The sequence below is a fragment of the Sander vitreus genome, chromosome 19 (assembly GCF_031162955.1).
Source record: "Sander vitreus isolate 19-12246 chromosome 19, sanVit1, whole genome shotgun sequence".
Taxonomy (NCBI): domain Eukaryota; kingdom Metazoa; phylum Chordata; class Actinopteri; order Perciformes; family Percidae; genus Sander; species Sander vitreus.
Genome location: NC_135873.1, coordinates 10467881 through 10486867, shown reverse-complemented (window position 1 = coordinate 10486867; position 18987 = coordinate 10467881). Strand labels below are relative to the sequence as shown.

Below are 18987 nucleotides of genomic sequence, written 5' to 3'. Positions count from 1 at the left end.
AAGAAAAGTATTTTTAATTTGCGTACATTTGTTGATTAAAGCAAATTATAGGATCAAGTTATAGGGCCACAAAACATATAGACATAGAATCAGAAATCAGAAAGTGTTTATTTTCAAGTATGCTTGCACATACAAAGAATTTGACATGGTGATGATTAGAACAAGAACAATTACAATTACAATAGAATGTGATATAATGATATAACATTTTTTATGTCTGTCACAAGTTGTGGAGTAATTTACATTTTATTAACACAAATCATACAGTGTTTTTTTAAAGTCTATGATAGGCTACACTCATATTCTTTGCAGTCTTTGATTAGATCATCCTATAGTGCAAGGAAATACAGGATATGAACAGTTAAATAAAATGTCTTAGGGGGGTGGTTGCATGGGGAATTCAAACCCCAGACCTCTTAAACTTTATGGCCCTGATGAAGTAATGTCACTGCAGACACTAACACTATAGGAGGCAGAATTATACAGCCAAAACACTCAGATAATGCAGATAATAAACCACTTTTTGGTGTAATAACCCGAAAATAGGATGGGATCGCACAATTCTACCGATGCAGAATACACAATTTTCTTACGTTGCTGAAAGAGGGAATTGAACACTTAATACCTGTCTGGGATTTATCATTTGAAATATTTTATCAAAATGTATAGCTATTTTCTGCAGAAGTTGGATGACATTTAGTGTTTTTTTAGTATCACGTAGCAGTTCTTCCATGTTTATTAGGACGCCATAGCTGTGCGTGATATTAGGCAGAGTGCAAAATACAAATCCAAGAGCTCATCCTGACAAACCACCAGTTGCATGCAGCGCCTGCAGGCGGGTCCGTGCTCCGTGACGTTTCTTGAGCGGGCTGGACTCAGATGATGGGGATTATACAGCAGTGTGGTGGAGGTGGTTTTTTTAAAGTGCTGCTGGTCCGGTTGACAGCTCAATGATCGCGCTGTGGAGGTTTGGCTGAGGAGCTGTGTGCAGCATGGGCACCGGGGATTACATCTGCGTTACACTGCGTGGTGGTGCACCCTGGGGTTTCACCCTAAGAGAGGGAGATGGGGACACATACAGACCTTTCTTAGTTTCCCAGGTATCTTTATAACTATCTATGTCTTTGTCTGTCTGTTAGGTGTTCAATATATTGTTAACACTAAGGTATTTATTTGAGATAGCAGGACTTTTATTTTTATTGTAAAGTCATCTGAGAGCCTTAAGTTCCCACTGCAAAGATGATACAACAAAACGTATAGGGTGGATCCTATATATTCCCCAGTTTGGATAACAAGTACATATATGGTATCAGTTTTAATTGAGTTGTGTTGAGTTCAGTGTGTAAAAAAAAAAGTTGAAACCCTGGTGGGAGAGAATTCTTTCGCTGCATTTTTGTGTGCGTTGGCTGTGTTTTGGTGCAAGATTCCTCGGGACCCTTATATGGTCAAGGCCAAGAGTGAGTGTGAAGCCTAGGGCAGTGTGATCTGTTATCACTCACAAAGAGTTCAGCAAGAAAGCAAAGCATTATTCGGATGAGTAGCCAACCTGAAGAGTGAAGAATATGTGCGTTATGCAGTAATGCCAATGCATACAAACAAAAAAAAGCTCAGCTAAAACTAAGCTGATGTCACTTTAAAAAAACATTCAAATAGGCCTAGTTGTAAGAAAGGAGGTTAGGCAAATTGTAGGTCATGCTATAACTAATTTGGCTACATGGTATTTGGTTAGCCTGATAATGTGATAATACACTTTATAGGTAACAGCAGAGGATGTCATCCTCCCTCTGATGATGCCACTTTTCTTATGATCCAGAAATTCCATTACATATTGCAAGGGCATGACACAGCATTTTAAGGCAGTAGATGGATGCTATTGTTGATGACATTAGGCTATTATTTGCATGTCAATGCTTTGTACTTTTACCCATCTGTCACAGCTTATGTCTTGCAATGCTCCTTATGGAACACTGTTAAATCCAATATGCCTAAGTATATTCATTCATTTCATATACTGTAGGTTTTTTTCTAGACAATAGTATCTTCCATGTTATATTTATTCTATGCATAAATATTGTATGAGTGTGGATCATCAAATAAATTCCAAATAGATAGGGTTACATTCAGAAGTTTTATTGCACCTTGCTCTAATACAAATGTCAGATCAATTAAAATGTCACAAATAAAAATGTCAAAGTAATGCAGAAATACAGACAGCTGATTCAAGATTACTTTTAGATATGTTGCTGTGATGTAAATGGACAGTAGAGGAAAAGCCAGGTGCTTTTACTTTGAAGAGCTGCTGAAACTATATATGGTATAACAGCATCAAGTGTTTACGCTGTACTGATCCCTCATCAACTTGTCGCCGATGTAGTGAACATGTAAATGTTTTTCTTGAGCTGCATTCCTGCGACATCAAAGCTCCACCAGGAGAGAGCATTCTGAAAGAATCAATAGATCATTCTAATGACAGATGCTTAACACATTTCAAACAATCAAAGCCACAATTATGATGTTCATTTGTGGCTTTTTGTGATTTATCGTATGAATATAGATAGTATTTCCACATTTGCTGGCAATAAATAGTCTCTTCTAATTGAGTGGATACGCTTCCACTGAAGTTTCAAATTGATTCATAAACATCTGGTTAGTGATTTTAAGCGACTGAAAAATGCATTATTATCATTGTTGCTGGCATTTAGTGAGTGGCTTTTATCAGAATAACAGCATTTAATAAATGATAATTGTTATATGGTAAAAAGTTGTATTGAACCTCAATGTCTTTTTTAGACTTAATGTGGTGTTTAGATACTCTAGCATCAAAGAGTCTTGTGAATACACTGCATTTAAGTGTTGGCTTATTAAAGTGAAGTAGCTACATGATGCTTATGTCTCAGTGTAGGGCATCTGGGGAATTTAGTCCACCTCATCTGGAAGGCATAAATCTAAACATACCTCCAAACTTTTCTTGTGGGAAGGACAGAGAGCCAAGTCTGTTAGTTAAAAGTCAAAAAAGCAAACATACCAAGATCATGACAAGTACCCTTTTAGGCTCCCCTGTGTCTGATAAAATGTGTGTTTTTCAAAGCTTCTGTTGAATGTAGTGGAAACTGTGTTTTGTTTCCTGGGAGAAAGTGATTGTTCAGAGTACTGACAGGCAGGAGAGTGTAAGGGCACGGGGTATCCACTCTTAAAAGGTTCTTTCCATATAAGGGAGGCAGTATTTTTCTTCTTCTTCGGAGTCCTGGTCTGAGTACAAAGTGGATGAGGTCACTTTATTTTTTAAAGCTACAGAAACTGCATAATACAATATTTTACAAGTTGTGACCCACAAATACACCAACGCACTTGAGAAAAACATGGAACAATTTACATCTGATCTATGGTAACATTGTAATGCTCGTTTTGAATGCCTTAGCAAAAGTGAAAACTTAGATCTAATATGTAACAGAAATATGAAACAGAAATTCCCCCCAAATAATGCATAAATCCTACCAACCTGAACAGGACATTTTGGCCTCCTAATTACAAAGGTATGCCATCGTGGTATGTGGAATGTCAACATCCATCAGATTAGTTATGGAACACTGAATGACAAAGCAAATGTAATCTTAATGCAAGTTTGAGACTTCTCAGAGTCTATACTAATGTGAACTATTCACAATGTTATCCATGTTCCATTTAATTACATTTATAGCTTGTAATAAAAGTCCTCTTCCTCTGCCTGGGTTATCTTGCCCTGTACAGAGCAAAGAGTGCTCTTGTTGCCGATTTGTCAGTCCTAATAGTGCACCATAGGAATCTTATTAGGTTGCCAAGTAATCAGCGAAATGCCATTGCTTCATTCATTCAGTGCTGTTTTTCCAGAGTAAACAAAGTGCTTCACGACTCTTTCCTTTACTGGAGTTTTTTGGCATTGTGTTTTCAGCAAAACATCCACATCCTGGTCTTGGGAGAAATCACAAAGCATTTTCCGACCAAACCAAAATGATTTTTGTGATATATTTTAGTTTACTGATTTACTCAGTTTATCTGAAAAACACTGTTTTCTCTGTACAATGACAGAAGTAAATGTTGCAAAATGTACCTATACATTTACTTTGATCCCCTGTCAAGTTTATCAAAGTAAACATATGTGCTTTTTAGTCATTAATGAATCATATTACTTGTAATATTTTTGATAATCTATATTGTTGACATATCTATGTATACGTTGTCTCGTATATGTTATCTCGAATTAATGTAAATAATAAATAAAGAGAACTGGTACTCTTGCATTAACACTCTAATACAATATAATTTAGCATAATACAATGCAATGTGTTTGCAATAACTTGGAAATTGTTGGCAGTGGAAGGGGAATTAGCTAATAGCTAGATCTGGCATAATATTCCACTTGTAAGAATAATGTTTTTTGTACCTCGTCCCTGACAAATTAATGCAATAAACTAAACTCTCCAGCCCACAAAATGCTTCTACACCTCTCCTGTTAGAAGAACAGACATTAAATGTAACTATCCTCCCACATGGTGTGAGTGCTACCTGTAAGGCAGCTGGAAAATATTTTCCTCAAATGTAAAAACATAATTGTTTAAAGCTGTGAAGGGCAGGAACTGCCGGGAGCTATGTGGACACATTATGCAGTCCTGTATTTCCTGTGATTTTCTCTTGTGTTGAAGCCTATTAAATAGATAATTTGAAAATGGGCAACCTAGAATAACACGGACATATAATGTGTAATTGTGGCCTCACATGATGTCAGTAGTAAATTCTGCTGATCAGGGCAATGGTATTTTTGGAAAGCACTTTATTCGAAAAAAATGGCCAACAAGTGTGAGACACTAGGTGTATCTGCCTCTTTTGAACATTACCTGACTGTCTGTGTATCTTTGTGTTGCGAGGAGAGACAACAACAAATGTTTCCCCTCCTTTTTTGGAGGACGAGTGGTTGCTGTGGCCTTCTTCCACACAAACCATCCTCCCTGTAATGAGGGGTCCCAATACACAGGCACACCGGCTGCCTTATAGGGCCTGCTTGCACACGGTTTACTCTTAAAAACTCTTGGATGGAGTCAGAGGGGTTTTTATCTGAACGTTACCAGCTCTATAAAGTCACTCATGAATATTTTTTGTATGTTTAACAAAGTAGGCTCATTTTATTGCCTCAGACTTATGTGTTTAAGGTTATGTAAAGCATAGGCAGGTAAGGTAGTGCTCCTTTTATTTATTTATGTATGTATGTATGTATGTGTGTATGTGTGTCTATATATATATATATATATATATATATATATATATATATATATATATATATTAATAATCTGCCTTTGAAATACAAACAATGAAACAACAGTCAAGCAAATAAAGGTATGCCAGACAGATGATGAACTGTTTCATTGAGATTGGTTTTAATATGGTTCTGGTATGTATATTCTAAATCTATGCTTTGCATTTGGTGCACACAATAGTTTTGTGTTTTTGGACATACACTACAGAAGTCTTTTCCCATGCTTATTGTGTAAATGTTGACACAGGGATTCTCTTCTAGCAGTAAAAGATGTGTGTACGTGCATCGCCATCTAGTGACAAGATTGTTTAACTGCAAGTATCTCGAATTGAATACATGTCCACAGAGATGATAGTGTGTTTGGTGTGTTATCCTTATGTATTCAACATTCTACATTGTTTACGCTTTACATTTATGACTGTAACATATGAAAATCCAGCAATGCATTTGCAAAGTATCTTAACATATTTCCTGAGAGTATATCCTTTAATTGCATGGTACTGAAGTAATAATTTACCCCTCTAGCTGTATAAGTGGCCGTTTGTGCAAAATGTATGGAGTGTTTCTCCTTATTATGAAAACGTCCTTATTAATGAATCATTTTATAGGCCTCATAAACAAATTGCACGGAAATGAAACCATCAGTCATTAATTTAACTGTATGAAGAGGTGCCCTTTAAATGGATCTGCGAAGAGCTGGCCTACAGCAATACTATACAGCTGCATTATGTATTATGAGCTTAGTAGCCACTGACAACATTTAAAGATGATTTACTTTGACTTTCTGTATATAGCAGCACTGTCGTAGCTGGGCTGTGTGTGAAGGTTAAAGGGGAATTCTCACACTTGGGGCATCCTCTCTGCACAGCTGGTCAAGATATTTATCTGAGGGAGTACATTTGTGTTTTGGGGGGTCACTGGCAGGTTACTGTTACCTAATGGTGATGCTCTGATGCTGTTAGTGAAGAGCTTACCTAAGCTGATGGTGGACACTGACGTGGTATGTGAAATGTCTGTTGTTCTAGTTTCTTGTCCTCTAACTAAGGTATGGTCTTCCACAGGTAGAACAAGGTGGTCGTGCCTTCCTAGCGGGAGTGCGAGAAGGTGATGAGGTGGTGTCACTCAACGGAGAGCCATGTGCGTATCTCACCCTTTTACGAGCCTTTGCCCTCATTGACACATCGGTCGACTGTCTGCAGCTGCTCGTCAAAAGGTAGGGCCACATAACAGCCGTTAAATTAATGATAGTGAAGTGGTACATTCAGAAGCACAACAGTATCTGTGTGTCCTGACGACTGAGCCATGCAGTGTTGTAGGTTCTTGGTGTTCACAACAGCCATGCAACATGATTAACGCAGCACTGTATTAGCATTTAGATGGTATGTTGTTTTATGGCCTGTGCCCTTTTACATTGCTCAGTGAACCACTGACTGTCTGTGTACATGTCTGTGGGAATTGGCGAGTTAATGTGTGTCAGTCATGCTGACCTTCCAACTAGCTTGGCCAACGTGTTACAGATTTGTGTGTGTGCTTGACATGCAGCTGCTCAGCCATTACTCAGTGGCTATTGCCAGTGTGTTTATCAGAGTGACATGTTCTCAAATATTGATGTCCTTATGTGCCCACATTTAAACTGCGGAGCGATATACAGTTAAAGTGGTATCTAGTTCTTGAATCTAGTTTTTTTCTGGCTACAGCAAGACTATAAGTAAGGGTCAGGATTTGTATTAGGATTGTTTCTATGACTACATGACTATAGAATATTGTCTCTGTAGACTTGTAGAGCAAATGACCTCAGCTTGTAGCTGTCAAAATGTATTATTATGATATGTCACTCTTTCCCATTTCCCATTTGGAGAAAATGAGTACTCGCTGCTTTCTAATCAACTTAATTTTAATAATTGTAGTCAGAGGTAATAGCTGTTATGCTATTCCTTGCTGACCTTGAAAGTAGAAATTAGGCAGTGCGAGGTTGAAATGTGATTACCTTCCTTTTCAGTGATCTGACCCTTTCATTTAACTTGCTGCATGAAGATTAAATCTGCTTGATTACTTTGACAACTTCAGCAATGGGAGACAAGCTTTACTTCCTCAACAATTTAATGTGAAGATGTATTTCTTATTAAAATGGTATTGTAAATATGTGGACATCACATCTGTCTTTTTATGGGAGGAAAAGTAAAAAAGAAACACATGGTTAAAGGCAGCATAGAGATTTTGTATTTACCTAATAGTCAATTATCTTTAAATGCACAAGCCCGAAAGCACAATGCCCTGTTTAAAGAACTTATATTATAAGAGGTGACATTATCTCTCATTGATATTAATGATCAACAATGATTACTGAACTATGAAAAGGTACACCACTCACTCATTCCTGTTCTCCCCTCTCCTCTGAAAGATACTCCACCATCCCTCCAGAAGACTATGAATCAGAAGAGACATACTGTGGTGAGAGGGACTCCTCTGGTGAGGCTTTAGAGAGCACTACCATCCACATCTTCTCCCTAAAGCAGAGGTCCCAAAGCCCAAGAAAACTTTACATATCTGAGTCCCAGGATGAGGCCTCTTATGGGGAGTTGGGCAGCAACAAAGAGTTCCCCAAGGGACCCCAGCTGCTTCACACCCAGCTACATGTTCCCTTTTCTGGTGATCGGAGAAGCCGGGAGCCTGTTTTTAAGGAAAATGATAAAGAAGCACGCCGGTGCTTCTCCCCTGGGGACATGGTCGAGCTCCAGGTGTCCCTGTCCGAGCAAACCTTGGACGATGTGGGCTGCACCTCTCTTGGGAGTGCTCATGGGGTCGAAGGAGAACTCTCAAACAAAGAGGCTGTTGAGACAATCCACACCACCACCGCATCACACTACGTACCGTGTTCTGTCAGAGAGCCGCTCGGCCAGCGTGGAGTGGTGCTTAGCTCTCCTTTGATGCTGGGGCAGGTGGAGGTCATTTTGCAGCAGCCAGCAGCATCAGAAGCAGGGAGGGGCATCTTGAGTGTGGGTGGCCCCAGGGTCAGTGGAAGTGTTGGATCCCAAAGCGAAGGAGAAGAAGGAGAAGGGCACTGCGAGGGGGTGCCTGGGTCTTCCACTGTCTCATTCAGAACTCCCTCAGAAGAGGCAACACCAGCAGAAGAGCAGGACTCTGATTCTGAGGGCGATCCAGACAAACCCAACAAGCATCGGGCAAGACACGCAAGTAAGTACCTATGTACTTTTTCCATTTTTACCAGGGAGTATTATCCTGGTGTGCACTATTTTGTGTGTGTGTGTGTGTGTGTGTGTGTGTGTGTGTGTGTGTGTGTGTGTGTGTGTAAAGATATATTCTATTCTTTAAGGGGGTATCTGCATGTTGATAGGTCAACACTAAATTGCATTTGTCAACAACATATGTGCATTCCAAAGCACAATGTCCAGTGTGTGTGCTCCTCAAAATAGTGTGTCTCTTACTGCAGTTTGAGAAGGGCGCTAATTCCTCTGAATGAAAGCACATACTTCTGGATCTTACATAAACTACAACAAAATCCAAGTGATCGTATGGATGCACAGTGCAAATAGGATGATGACAGTCAACAGAAGCTAGATATAAAGAATCAAAAGGGAAAAAAACATGTATTGATCACATGTACGAAGCTAATACACTTTATAAAAAATCTTAAACTATCCATTTGAAGAGGCTTGATGATGAATATGGATACTCAGGCACTGCTCTGAGCTGTGTAGAAGACATAAATATAACACCAGCACGCTGATGATGCCTGCAGAAGTGGCCTTTTGACAGACACCAGCATGTGCTCCCCTAGCCCGTTACCTGATCCTCTCAAACTGGATGCTTTAACTGAGCTAAAAAAGGGAGTTCGTTGCTCACTCCCGCTGTCTCCACCACCTCCAGGTTTGTCTTGCAGGAATATGAAAAAGGAAGGCTACGTATTATTTTATTACAGCCTTGAATTGTTGAATGGTTTGAAAGTGGCTTTGTTGTGTGATGTATGATATCAGATTGGCCTAAGCGTCAGCAAATGTGACAGATTTAAGAAGAACAGAAGGTTTTAAGTGGACAGCTTGTGAACTTACAGATAAGGAGTGGTAAGGATATGCATGCAGGCTACTATATGGGGAAGATCAACTAATTTAATTAGTTAATTCTTCATTTGTCTGTGAACAAATGAGGATATTAGACATGGGTCAGAGGATTTTATGATTGCTTTATGGGTTGATGTTTTATGTTTAACTGAATGAGCAAATGAGGAAAAGCACATAGCTATAGGTGGATAAATATTATATGTGGGCTAATAATGTAAAGGAATCAGTTAATAGCTTAGTTTACAACATATTTGTTGTGTGTTCGAATTGATTCAACCACAGTCAATACAGTATTGATGGTTTACTAGTCGGTTGGTATTCTGCTTTTAATGAGAACATTGGACGTATTTTGGTATTTGGTATTTAAGGATGATAGTGGATGTTACACGCTTAAATTAATTGCTTTGTGACTTTGTGACTTTGCTAACTTCAATTTGAAAATTAATTTGTTATCTGTCACAATGTCATTTGCACAAGCTCTATTTTTAGTCTTCAGATGAGTGATAAACCAAAATGGCATTTATATGATAAAATACAACTTTACCTCTGACTGACATTCAGGGTGGGCAAATTTTGAAAAAAAGCTTTCCACATTCATAATTAAAAGTAACTACTATCATGATCAATGCAGATACAGTGTGCAAGGTCTGACTTGAAGATGCCCTTGTGATCAAAGAGCTGAAAAGTGAAAAAAAGAAGAAAAAAAACATTTCTAGGGAAACATAGAAAAGCAAGCTCTTTCAAGAATGTAGTTTGTTTTCTTCATCCAAAACATCCACCAAACATATTAAATGATTTGTGTTGATCTTACCTCCACTGTATTTTATTAATGCATATAATGGCGGGTGAAATCCATCTAAGACAAGCTTTTATTTTAGTGTCCTTTATTCTAAACACTGAGCTCTCTCTTTTTCTTCTCTATACAGGGCTCAGGCGCAGCGAGAGTCTATCTGAAAAGCAGGTGAAGGAGGCCAAATCCAAATGTAAACGTATTGCTCTCCTTCTTACCGCTGCTCGGTCCAACCCCAACAACAAGGGGGTGTTGATGTTCAAGAAACACCGGCAGAGGGCCAAGAAATACACACTTGTGAGCTACGGCACAGGAGAAGACAAACCAGAATACAGCGACGAAGAGGACACGGAAAACGAAGACAACAAACAAGAAACCCACACTGTTGAATTTACCCTTGTGGCTCCAAACGCTTCTGAAATAAACAAGCATTTTCTCACTAATGCCCATAGTAGCAAAGGTGTGCTAACTATCAACTGGGACAAGGGTCTTCTTGAGATTGAAAGGAACCTGAACAACCAAGCAGAGATGGAATGTTTGCCTGACACCAAGGGTAAGGGTGCCGTAATGTTTGCCCAACGGCGTCAGCGGATGGATGAGATTGCTGCTGAACATGAGGAGCTTAGGCGCCAGGGGATTGCCGTGGAAGGAGTGCAGATGGCTGACAAGAAAATAGAAGAGCACTCCTATATGCAGTCCACAACAGAAGGTCATGCTTACATGGATGTAAATATACACCAACAAAGCCAACACCAACAACAGTACCAGCAATATCAGGAACAGCCGTACTATGCGCAACAACAGAACTACCAACAACAACAACAACAACAACAACAACAACAGTATCAGCAGCAACAGCAGTATGAACAACAGCATTATCAACAACAGCAAATGTATCAGAAGCAGCAAGAATATAATCAAGAGCAACAGCAAATGCAGCACTATTCTACAAACATCAATGGCACAGTCCAACATGAAATGCAGAGTTCTCTCAACAATCGTACTGCAAAGCCTTTCTCAGTAGAAAACATGGCGACGTCCCCTTATTCTCCCGCAATGAGTGGGACCAATCAAGATTCTGTGGGCCAAGGAGAGCAGATAGCTTCCCGGGATGAGCGAATTTCTACCCCTGCAAGTCGCACTGGGCTTTTGTCGGACTCCAGGAGAAGAAATGCTGGCAAGCCAATGTTCACTTTTAAGGAAGCACCAAAAGTATCACCAAACCCAGCACTGCTAAACCTCCTCAACAGAAATGACAAGAAGTTGGGTTTTGAGTCAGGGCCTGAGGAAGACTACCTTAGCCTTGGGGCTGAGGCTTGTAATTTCCTGCAGTCTCAACGAGTTAAACAAAAGAATCCTCCACCAGTGGCTCCAAAGCCTGTGATCAACCCCAACTCTCCTCCATGGTTCCCACCGATAGAAGTGAGCAACCAGGACATGCCTCAACAAGCTGAAAATAGTGTATCCACACCTGCTGTAGCCCCCACCACAGAGACTACACTTGCTCCAGAACTAGAGCCAAACCCTGCACCTGCTTCTAAACCCTCTCCCCCTCCTGCCCCCCAGGAAGCTCCTGCCAGCACCACGACAGAGGAACAGTGCCCATGTACTCTCCCGGAGCCTGAATCTCAACAACAGCTTCTGCAAGTGACAGCGCAGGAAAATGGTCATATGAATTCTACCCTGCAGCCTGAGCCTGCTCCTGTGACTAGCTGGGCTCAAGCACAAACACAAGCACAACAGGCATCTACCAATTCTTGGCATCCAGCTCATGTGCAGCCCCAGGAACCACCTCAAAGTCAGTCCCCACCACAGCCACCTTGGGTGACGCGTCATCCTACTCAGACCCAAGCACAGCCTCAACCTCCCACAAATACTTGGACCCCTCAAATTCAGCCATCCTGGAGTCAGCCTCAAGAGCAAGCCCAAGCCCAGACACATGCTCAGCCATCATGGACCATGGGTCAAGAGCAACCACAGTCTCATCCACAGGTCCAGCCACCCTGGACACATTCTCATGAGCAGCCAAATCTGCAGCATTTGCAACCAACTTGGGGTCAACCTCAAGAACCAATGCAGCAGCAGCCCCAGGCACCATGGGCACAGCAATCACAAACAGACCCTCAGCATCAACCACCATGGGTTCAACCCCTGCAAAAATCCCAAGTACAACCTCCTTGGGCTCAACAGGTCCAGCCAGAATCCCAGCCACAGCCACCATGGGTTCAGCAACCACAGCATCAGGCTCCACAGCAAGCATGGCCACAGGCCCAAGCACCAGGTCAGCCTCAAACATCTTGGGTCTCAGCTCAGCCTCAACAGCAACCCTCAATTAATGCATGGCCTCCATCACAAACTCAAGTTCAGCCCCCTTGGATCCAAGCAGCCCAAGCACAACCCCCAGCGGCGCCTCAAACCATTTTAAATCCATGGCCACCAGTACCTGCCCAGGCTCAGTCCCAACCATCATGGGCCCAGCACCCTTCAGAACATGGTCAAACACCGATACATTCTTGGGCCCAAGAGCAAAATCAGGCCCAACATCAACCACCTTGGGCTCAACCAGTTCCACCCCAGTCCACACCACAGCCAAACTGGCAACAGTCTACTTCAAAGACTCCACCACAGCCACCAATGAATACATGGCCTCCACCTCAGGCACAACCTCAGACACCTGTGAATGCCTGGGCGCCACAGTCACAACAAACCCCTGTGAATGTTTCCACGTCAATGGTGAACACTCGTCCCTCTCCAAAACCTTGGCATCCACCACAAAATGCCCCACAAATCCGGACCCCTCCGACTCCACCACAGCGAATGCACTCTTTTACCATTGGTCAACGAGCTTCATCACCTATCAACCCAATGGCCACTGTCTTAAACCCATCATCCCAAGGTTCAGCTTTTGAGATGCCAGCTGTCAAAGGGAAAGGAGCGGATATGTTCGCCAAGAGGCAGTCTCGTATGGAGAAATTTGTTGTGGACTCTGAGACTGTGCAAGCAAACAAGGCAAGCCGGTCAACATCACCAGTTGCTTCCTTACCGAATGAGTGGAAATATACACCCAACGTACGTGCTCCTCCTTCACGGGCATATAATCCTATTCAGTCCCCTTCTTATCCCCCAGCAGCAACAAAGCAGCCCCCTCCAAGTAGCCCTTTAACCAAAGCCAAGACAAAAGCCAAAGAGAAACAAAAACCTGCCCCTAAACCCCTCAGTGTTGTAGATGTTATGAAGCATCAACCCTATCAACTCAATTCCTCACTCTTTACCTTTGGCCCAGCAGCAGAGGCTGCCAACCCCCCTGAACCTAAGCCTGACATTGCACCTCCTAACCCACCTGTTGAAAACCAAACAATTAGATATGAGCAAATGGCCCCCATCCAGCCACTTGGACCATATAACGCCCCATACCCCCAGCAAGCCTATGGAATGCCCATGCAGCCTATCATGCATGATGGCCACTACCAGCAAAACCCAGCTAATGTTTATCCTCCCTCCAACCCATATCAACAACCTCCTGGTGGTCCGTACCAGCAGGCATATAACCAACAGTATCAGCAACCTGTCCCACCTGCTTATCATCCCCAAGCTCCTCAGTCTCCAAACCCTACCTACCAACAGGCACTGCAGGCCACTTACCAACCAGCTAATAGTCCTCCCTACCTGGCAGCTCCCTCAGTACCTTACCAGCCACAGCCTCTCAGTAGCTATGTTGTTCCTTGTTTTCCTGTAGCTGGAAGGCCTGAATCTGCATCTGGTGGCAACACTGTAGCTGCTCCTAAACCTAAGTTTACAGCTAAAAAGAGCTCAGCTCAGGTGTGGAAACCTACAGCAGTTGATAAAGAGTGATTCTGGTAGAATCATGACATGCTTGGTGTCTGCTTGAGTCAATGGGTTGGTCTTCTTGCCATCCACTGTTAAGTGGACTATTTTGAGCACATACACTTTCTTTTGCAATGAATATCTTCCCATCCACCTGCTCGTTTTCAAAGTTTTAAGAGCTAATGTGAATGGTATTACTACTTAATTAAGAACATAAGAATAAGAGTGGGATTTAAGTTTATCTTAACAGACGCAAAGGAGCCAAAATGAATGTTACATGTTTATAAAGCATGTACATGAAGAAAATTATGCATGTGGATACTTAAAAAATCACTATAATGTGTAATTTTATGTAAAGGAATCTAAAGTGGTGGCAATATAAGAATGTAGGGGAGCATGATACTCAGTAAGAATTGAAAGAAAGGAGTGAGAGAAAAAAATCAGGAGTGAATGGTAGCAGACAGTGACAACAGGAATTAGATTTTTGAAAAGAAGGAAATGCTTAATGTGTCAAATTTGATTTGATAAACAAACTTATAAACAGACTGAAACTGAAATACAATAAAATAATAAAGTAAAAATAAAGTGGTGAGGTAGAAGGGTACCAACCAGAAGGCTAAATTTGCAATGTCAGAGTACAGAGATTATGTAACAACTCTGGAGTTTCAAGTAAAGGCTGGAGAACACAGCAGTACTCCTTACAAAACATAACAACTAGCACTAACTTGCTTAAACATCAAATGTTACATTAGTAAACAATCTATTCTTCAGTGGCTCTCCCCAGTCTCTTTTCCATAGCAACTTCTTAAGTGGGTTAGTTTTATTTTAAACTTTTTACCAGCTGTTGCATCATGTTAGGTACTATATTTAAACTGCCTCATGAAAGGGAGTGATGGGGTCCAGAGATAGTAGGCTTAAATTTCAACTTAAGCCAGTGAAAGCTACTGTATCTCAGACCCCAGTTGTATTTTCCCTGATAACGGAGAACTATACAGTATTGCACTCTCTCACATGTAGCTTCACTCTTCCATACATCTTCTCTTGCTTTTGTATTTTATAAATAGATGATTAAATGATATACAAAAGAAGAATTATTGAAAGGATAACCAGCCCAGTAAATTTCACAAATATATTTTTGGTACAGGGCTGCTTTTGTTCTTAATGTTCTTTTCTTTTTCCTTTGTGTGTTTCTCTTCATAGTGCACTTCCTGTATCATTCACTGCAGTGTCATTAAAATGTCTTTTATCCTTGGTTGGCTTTCCTTTCTTTTGTCCTTTTAGCATGCCTTTGAGTTTCTTCTATTTTGAGCCCTTTTCCTTTCATCTTGCTGAATTTCACTACTGCTCTACCTCTACTATAAATATTGAGTTAATGTATATTGGTTCAGACAAAACATTCAGCTATGAATCAGTTTTTACTCAAGTACCATCACATTAGACTAACTCGTATACCTACTATATGCCTTTTTGCAAAGGCAGTGGATGAAAAAATCAGCTTCAACAATAAAACAAAATACAGTTTATACTCTATGAAGAGTTTGTTAACATCAGCCAGAAACACTTCATTATCCAAATCATCTACCTTTATAGCAGTTGAGGTGAATGCTTGAAAAGCACATTCCTTATCATTAGACAGGTGACTTCAATGAATACAGGCAACCTCATTGGACAATTCTGGAGGTCAAGTGAGTGGGCCCCTGCTAAAATATATATCCGTGTTGTGTCATGCATTTTCAGAGAAGGCAGATATTTCTTAAGTGGGAGTTTAATATCTAATAGTGTCCTTGTTTACCAAATTTCTGCAGCTACTGTTGGGAACATTTTTATTCCTACTGAAATTGGTGGAGTTTACCCCTAGCTTTTCTCATCTTTATCTCAGCCATACTTGTTTATTAGTGCACCCTGAAGACAATTACATCTTAATGTTTGTGTCACACATGCATTTATTTATGCAATCAAATGAAGATAAAACAGAGACAATTAACATTTATTCTAGGTTCAGAGACCACACAATATTGGTTTAGTTACTATGTTAAATCTATGCTGATACAACTAAACTTGGGTTTCTATTTACCTATCTACTCATACTTAGTATCTATGTTTTATTCAGACTAAGGCAGGACAGATGTTCTACATACCTTATTCTCTCAAATTAACTCTTTTATAGACCTGGGACCTCAAAGAAAACCACACCATGTCCTTACTATAAATAAACATAAACAGACTATTTTGAACATCTGTCAAAACATCTGTTGAACAACCGTCTGAATGCACACCACCACGGAAACCAACTCTTAAGACCTGATCAGCTCCATTTCTGAGATATATGTTAAAATTGGCAGAATAGCAGCATGGTCATAGACATAGACAATGTATACAGTAAATGGTTATTTCGTCAATTTCCTTCAGTAGAATAAAAATATATCCGTAGATCATCTACTAATCTATTCATCCCTTCTTGTGTCTGCGATAATCCAGGATAACACTGCCATACCTGAGTCAGCAGATAATGCGTTCCCTCTTTACTCATTTAGTTTCATTTTTCTTTTTATGACGGCACTCTCGTCTTTTCTGTTCTTTCATTTTTGCCATCTCTTGCTATCTGCTGATCTTGTACATCTTTTACCAGATGATGGCAGCACTGCCTTTTCTGCATGTCTGCCACAGCCAACAAAATGTATTGTCGGAGACGATGAACAGTACAGAGGTGCTTTGTCACCGCACATAACCCTTAGCTGTCTAGGCATCCTTATGGAGATGTTAGTAATGAACATTTAGAAGTTTTGCCATCTCATTGTCATACTTTCAAAGTGTTGCTGTATAGCAAAGCTGAATCTGGCGTATTCTGGGAAACCCATGCACTCTCATGAGCCATTTCTGAGAAACAAGAGGGCAGTCCACTCTGTTTGGACAAATGCTAAAGCACTGGGTTGAGGAGGCTTACTGTGGAATGGACGATAAAATAAGTTTACAAGAGCTTTTAACAGCTTTAGCAGTTCATTTTCTTTGTTGTCTATTTCCGATCTTAACACAGTCTTACATATTTATACAGAATAATTAAACAGAGCAAAAGTTAACATGAAATACAATATTGGAGTATAACAGCATTTAAAAGAAATGTGTTGATGTGTATTCTTTTTTCCAATATTTTCAAAGCTGATTTGATTTGGCTGGAGGACCAGTCAGCCAAACAAAAATGAACCCTTACTAAAATAAACATGTCTGGATCTTTCTTTACAGGCACTTGGCAGGAGCTACTCCCTTTCCCCACCAGCCAGAGTACCATCCATGGGCCAGAAATCGGCTTCTGCTTCTTCCTCCCCCAAGCCTCTGGCTTGGGCCTCTACAACTCTCCCAGCAAGGCAGACATCCTGGCTAGAGAAGGGCCGCAAACCCCTCATGCCCTGGGAGGCCGCCTCCCGGCATCCCCTGGGCCTGGTGGATGAAGCCTTTGCTTTCCAGAACCTCCAGCAAAGCCTTGCCACAAATGTACGCTTGGCAGCCCAGCGCAAAATGCTGCCTGAGCCGCCAGCAGAGTGGAAAGCCAGGGTGTCTTACGAAGCCCCACAGAAAACAAGCAGCCAGACTTGGAGCCAGAGCCAAAGCCGCAGTCAGAGTCGACCTCCACTGCCATCATTTGGGTCCCTAACAAGGAGCATTGTCTCCACCCCTGCCGGTCATGCTGGTTACAGGTCCCTACCCAGACAGTGGCAGCCTCAGAGGTCAGTTACACAGGCAAACCTGGGGCCCTCTGTGTCCTCCTCTGAGTTTATTAAGAGTCCCTTGGAAAAACAAACTTACAAGTCTGTGTACACCAACAACACTTGGAGTTGGAGGCGATAGGATACACTGTGACCTGTGGGTTTAATGAGTCCAATTCCAAGTTTCACTGATTCCCCAACACATTCAAGTGCATTTTCTTTTTCTAATTCATCAATATACACAAACAAAAATATTGTTAGTGAGGAGCTTGCGCTAATATATAATGAAGTGGACATTTGAAAAGATTGCTAGAATTCTCCTGGTTTGGATATGATCATATTCTTTAATTCTTTCTGCTTTTTTGCTGTTAAATATCTAGTATAAAAGGTTTTAGACCAAATCTGTGTATGCCATAATCATATGTGAAAAGGGGTGATTACTCTAACAATATATGGAGAAAAAATATTCCGTAACATTTAACTGACAAATACATGATAAATACACTGAAGTGGACCTGTTGTTCATCAGATGAGGCAATGAGTAAGTTGTTTAGAAAGGATATAATGAGTGTGAATGGACGTGTTTCGTACACAATAAGTGAAAAGTTTTGAGTGATTGTAAAGTAGACTGAGAAAACTGTAGAATGTTCAGTTAAGATTTCAGAATATAGGAAATAGGTAAATATGGTGTCTCGAGAAAAGAGATATGTGAGGATGCTAAAGAAACTTATCATATAGTAAGCTGCAAGCGAAGAGTGTCTCTTGAACTGTTTTGAGCGTGTGGATTTCGTTCATCCTGGTGTAATTTTCTGTTGTGAATCAACGCATTTAGCATGCCGTGATTGTGCACTTGTTTTGCTGGTTTTGTTTGACTTTCAATCCATGAAACTTGAGAATGAGTACATTTGCGGTGTTTCCAGATCAGAAAATCATTTCAGTGTCAGAATCCATTTTGTGATGCATTAGAAGTGAAGCTTAAAACTTGTGGAAAGGTTAGTGCTATAACTCAGCATATTGTGTAAGCTATAATAAGTGAGATTAATGCACTTACCCGGTGCATTTTAATTAGTGCATTAGCATTTGGCCACTAACTAGGGAAGACGAGAAGCTAAAAATGGGGCATCTTTTCTACCATTATAGTTTTTCAGCACTTATTTTCTTTGGGCACCTGGAATGAATTTGGACATTCCAGTATTAGTTAGTAGTGAATGTTGAGGAATGTCTATTAGTCCTAATCATGACTACAATCAAATATTGTTTTAGTTCATGATAGGTTTACTGGCACTGGGATAATTGTTTATATAA

At 40.7% G+C, this 18987-nt stretch overlaps 1 protein-coding gene across 4 annotated transcripts; it reads left to right on the top strand.

The window, feature by feature from the left end:
- The first annotated feature begins 869 nt into the window (after positions 1-869).
- On the top strand, positions 870-18164 carry synpo2a (synaptopodin 2a). Of its 4 annotated transcripts, none has more exons than XM_078276033.1 (5): positions 870-1100; positions 6349-6500; positions 7689-8482; positions 10293-13975; positions 17222-18164. In XM_078276033.1, the coding sequence occupies exons 1-5, from the start codon at positions 993-995 to the stop codon at positions 17822-17824; spliced, it is 5340 nt and encodes a 1779-aa protein (XP_078132159.1). In that variant the 5' UTR covers positions 870-992; the 3' UTR covers positions 17825-18164. The 4 variants fall into 4 exon arrangements, with proteins under 4 accessions (XP_078132159.1, XP_078132160.1, XP_078132162.1 ...); XM_078276036.1 differs by having other exon boundaries at positions 871-1100; positions 10293-13165; XM_078276035.1 differs by having other exon boundaries at positions 872-1100; positions 10293-13225.
- Positions 18165-18987: the final 823 nt, after the last annotated feature.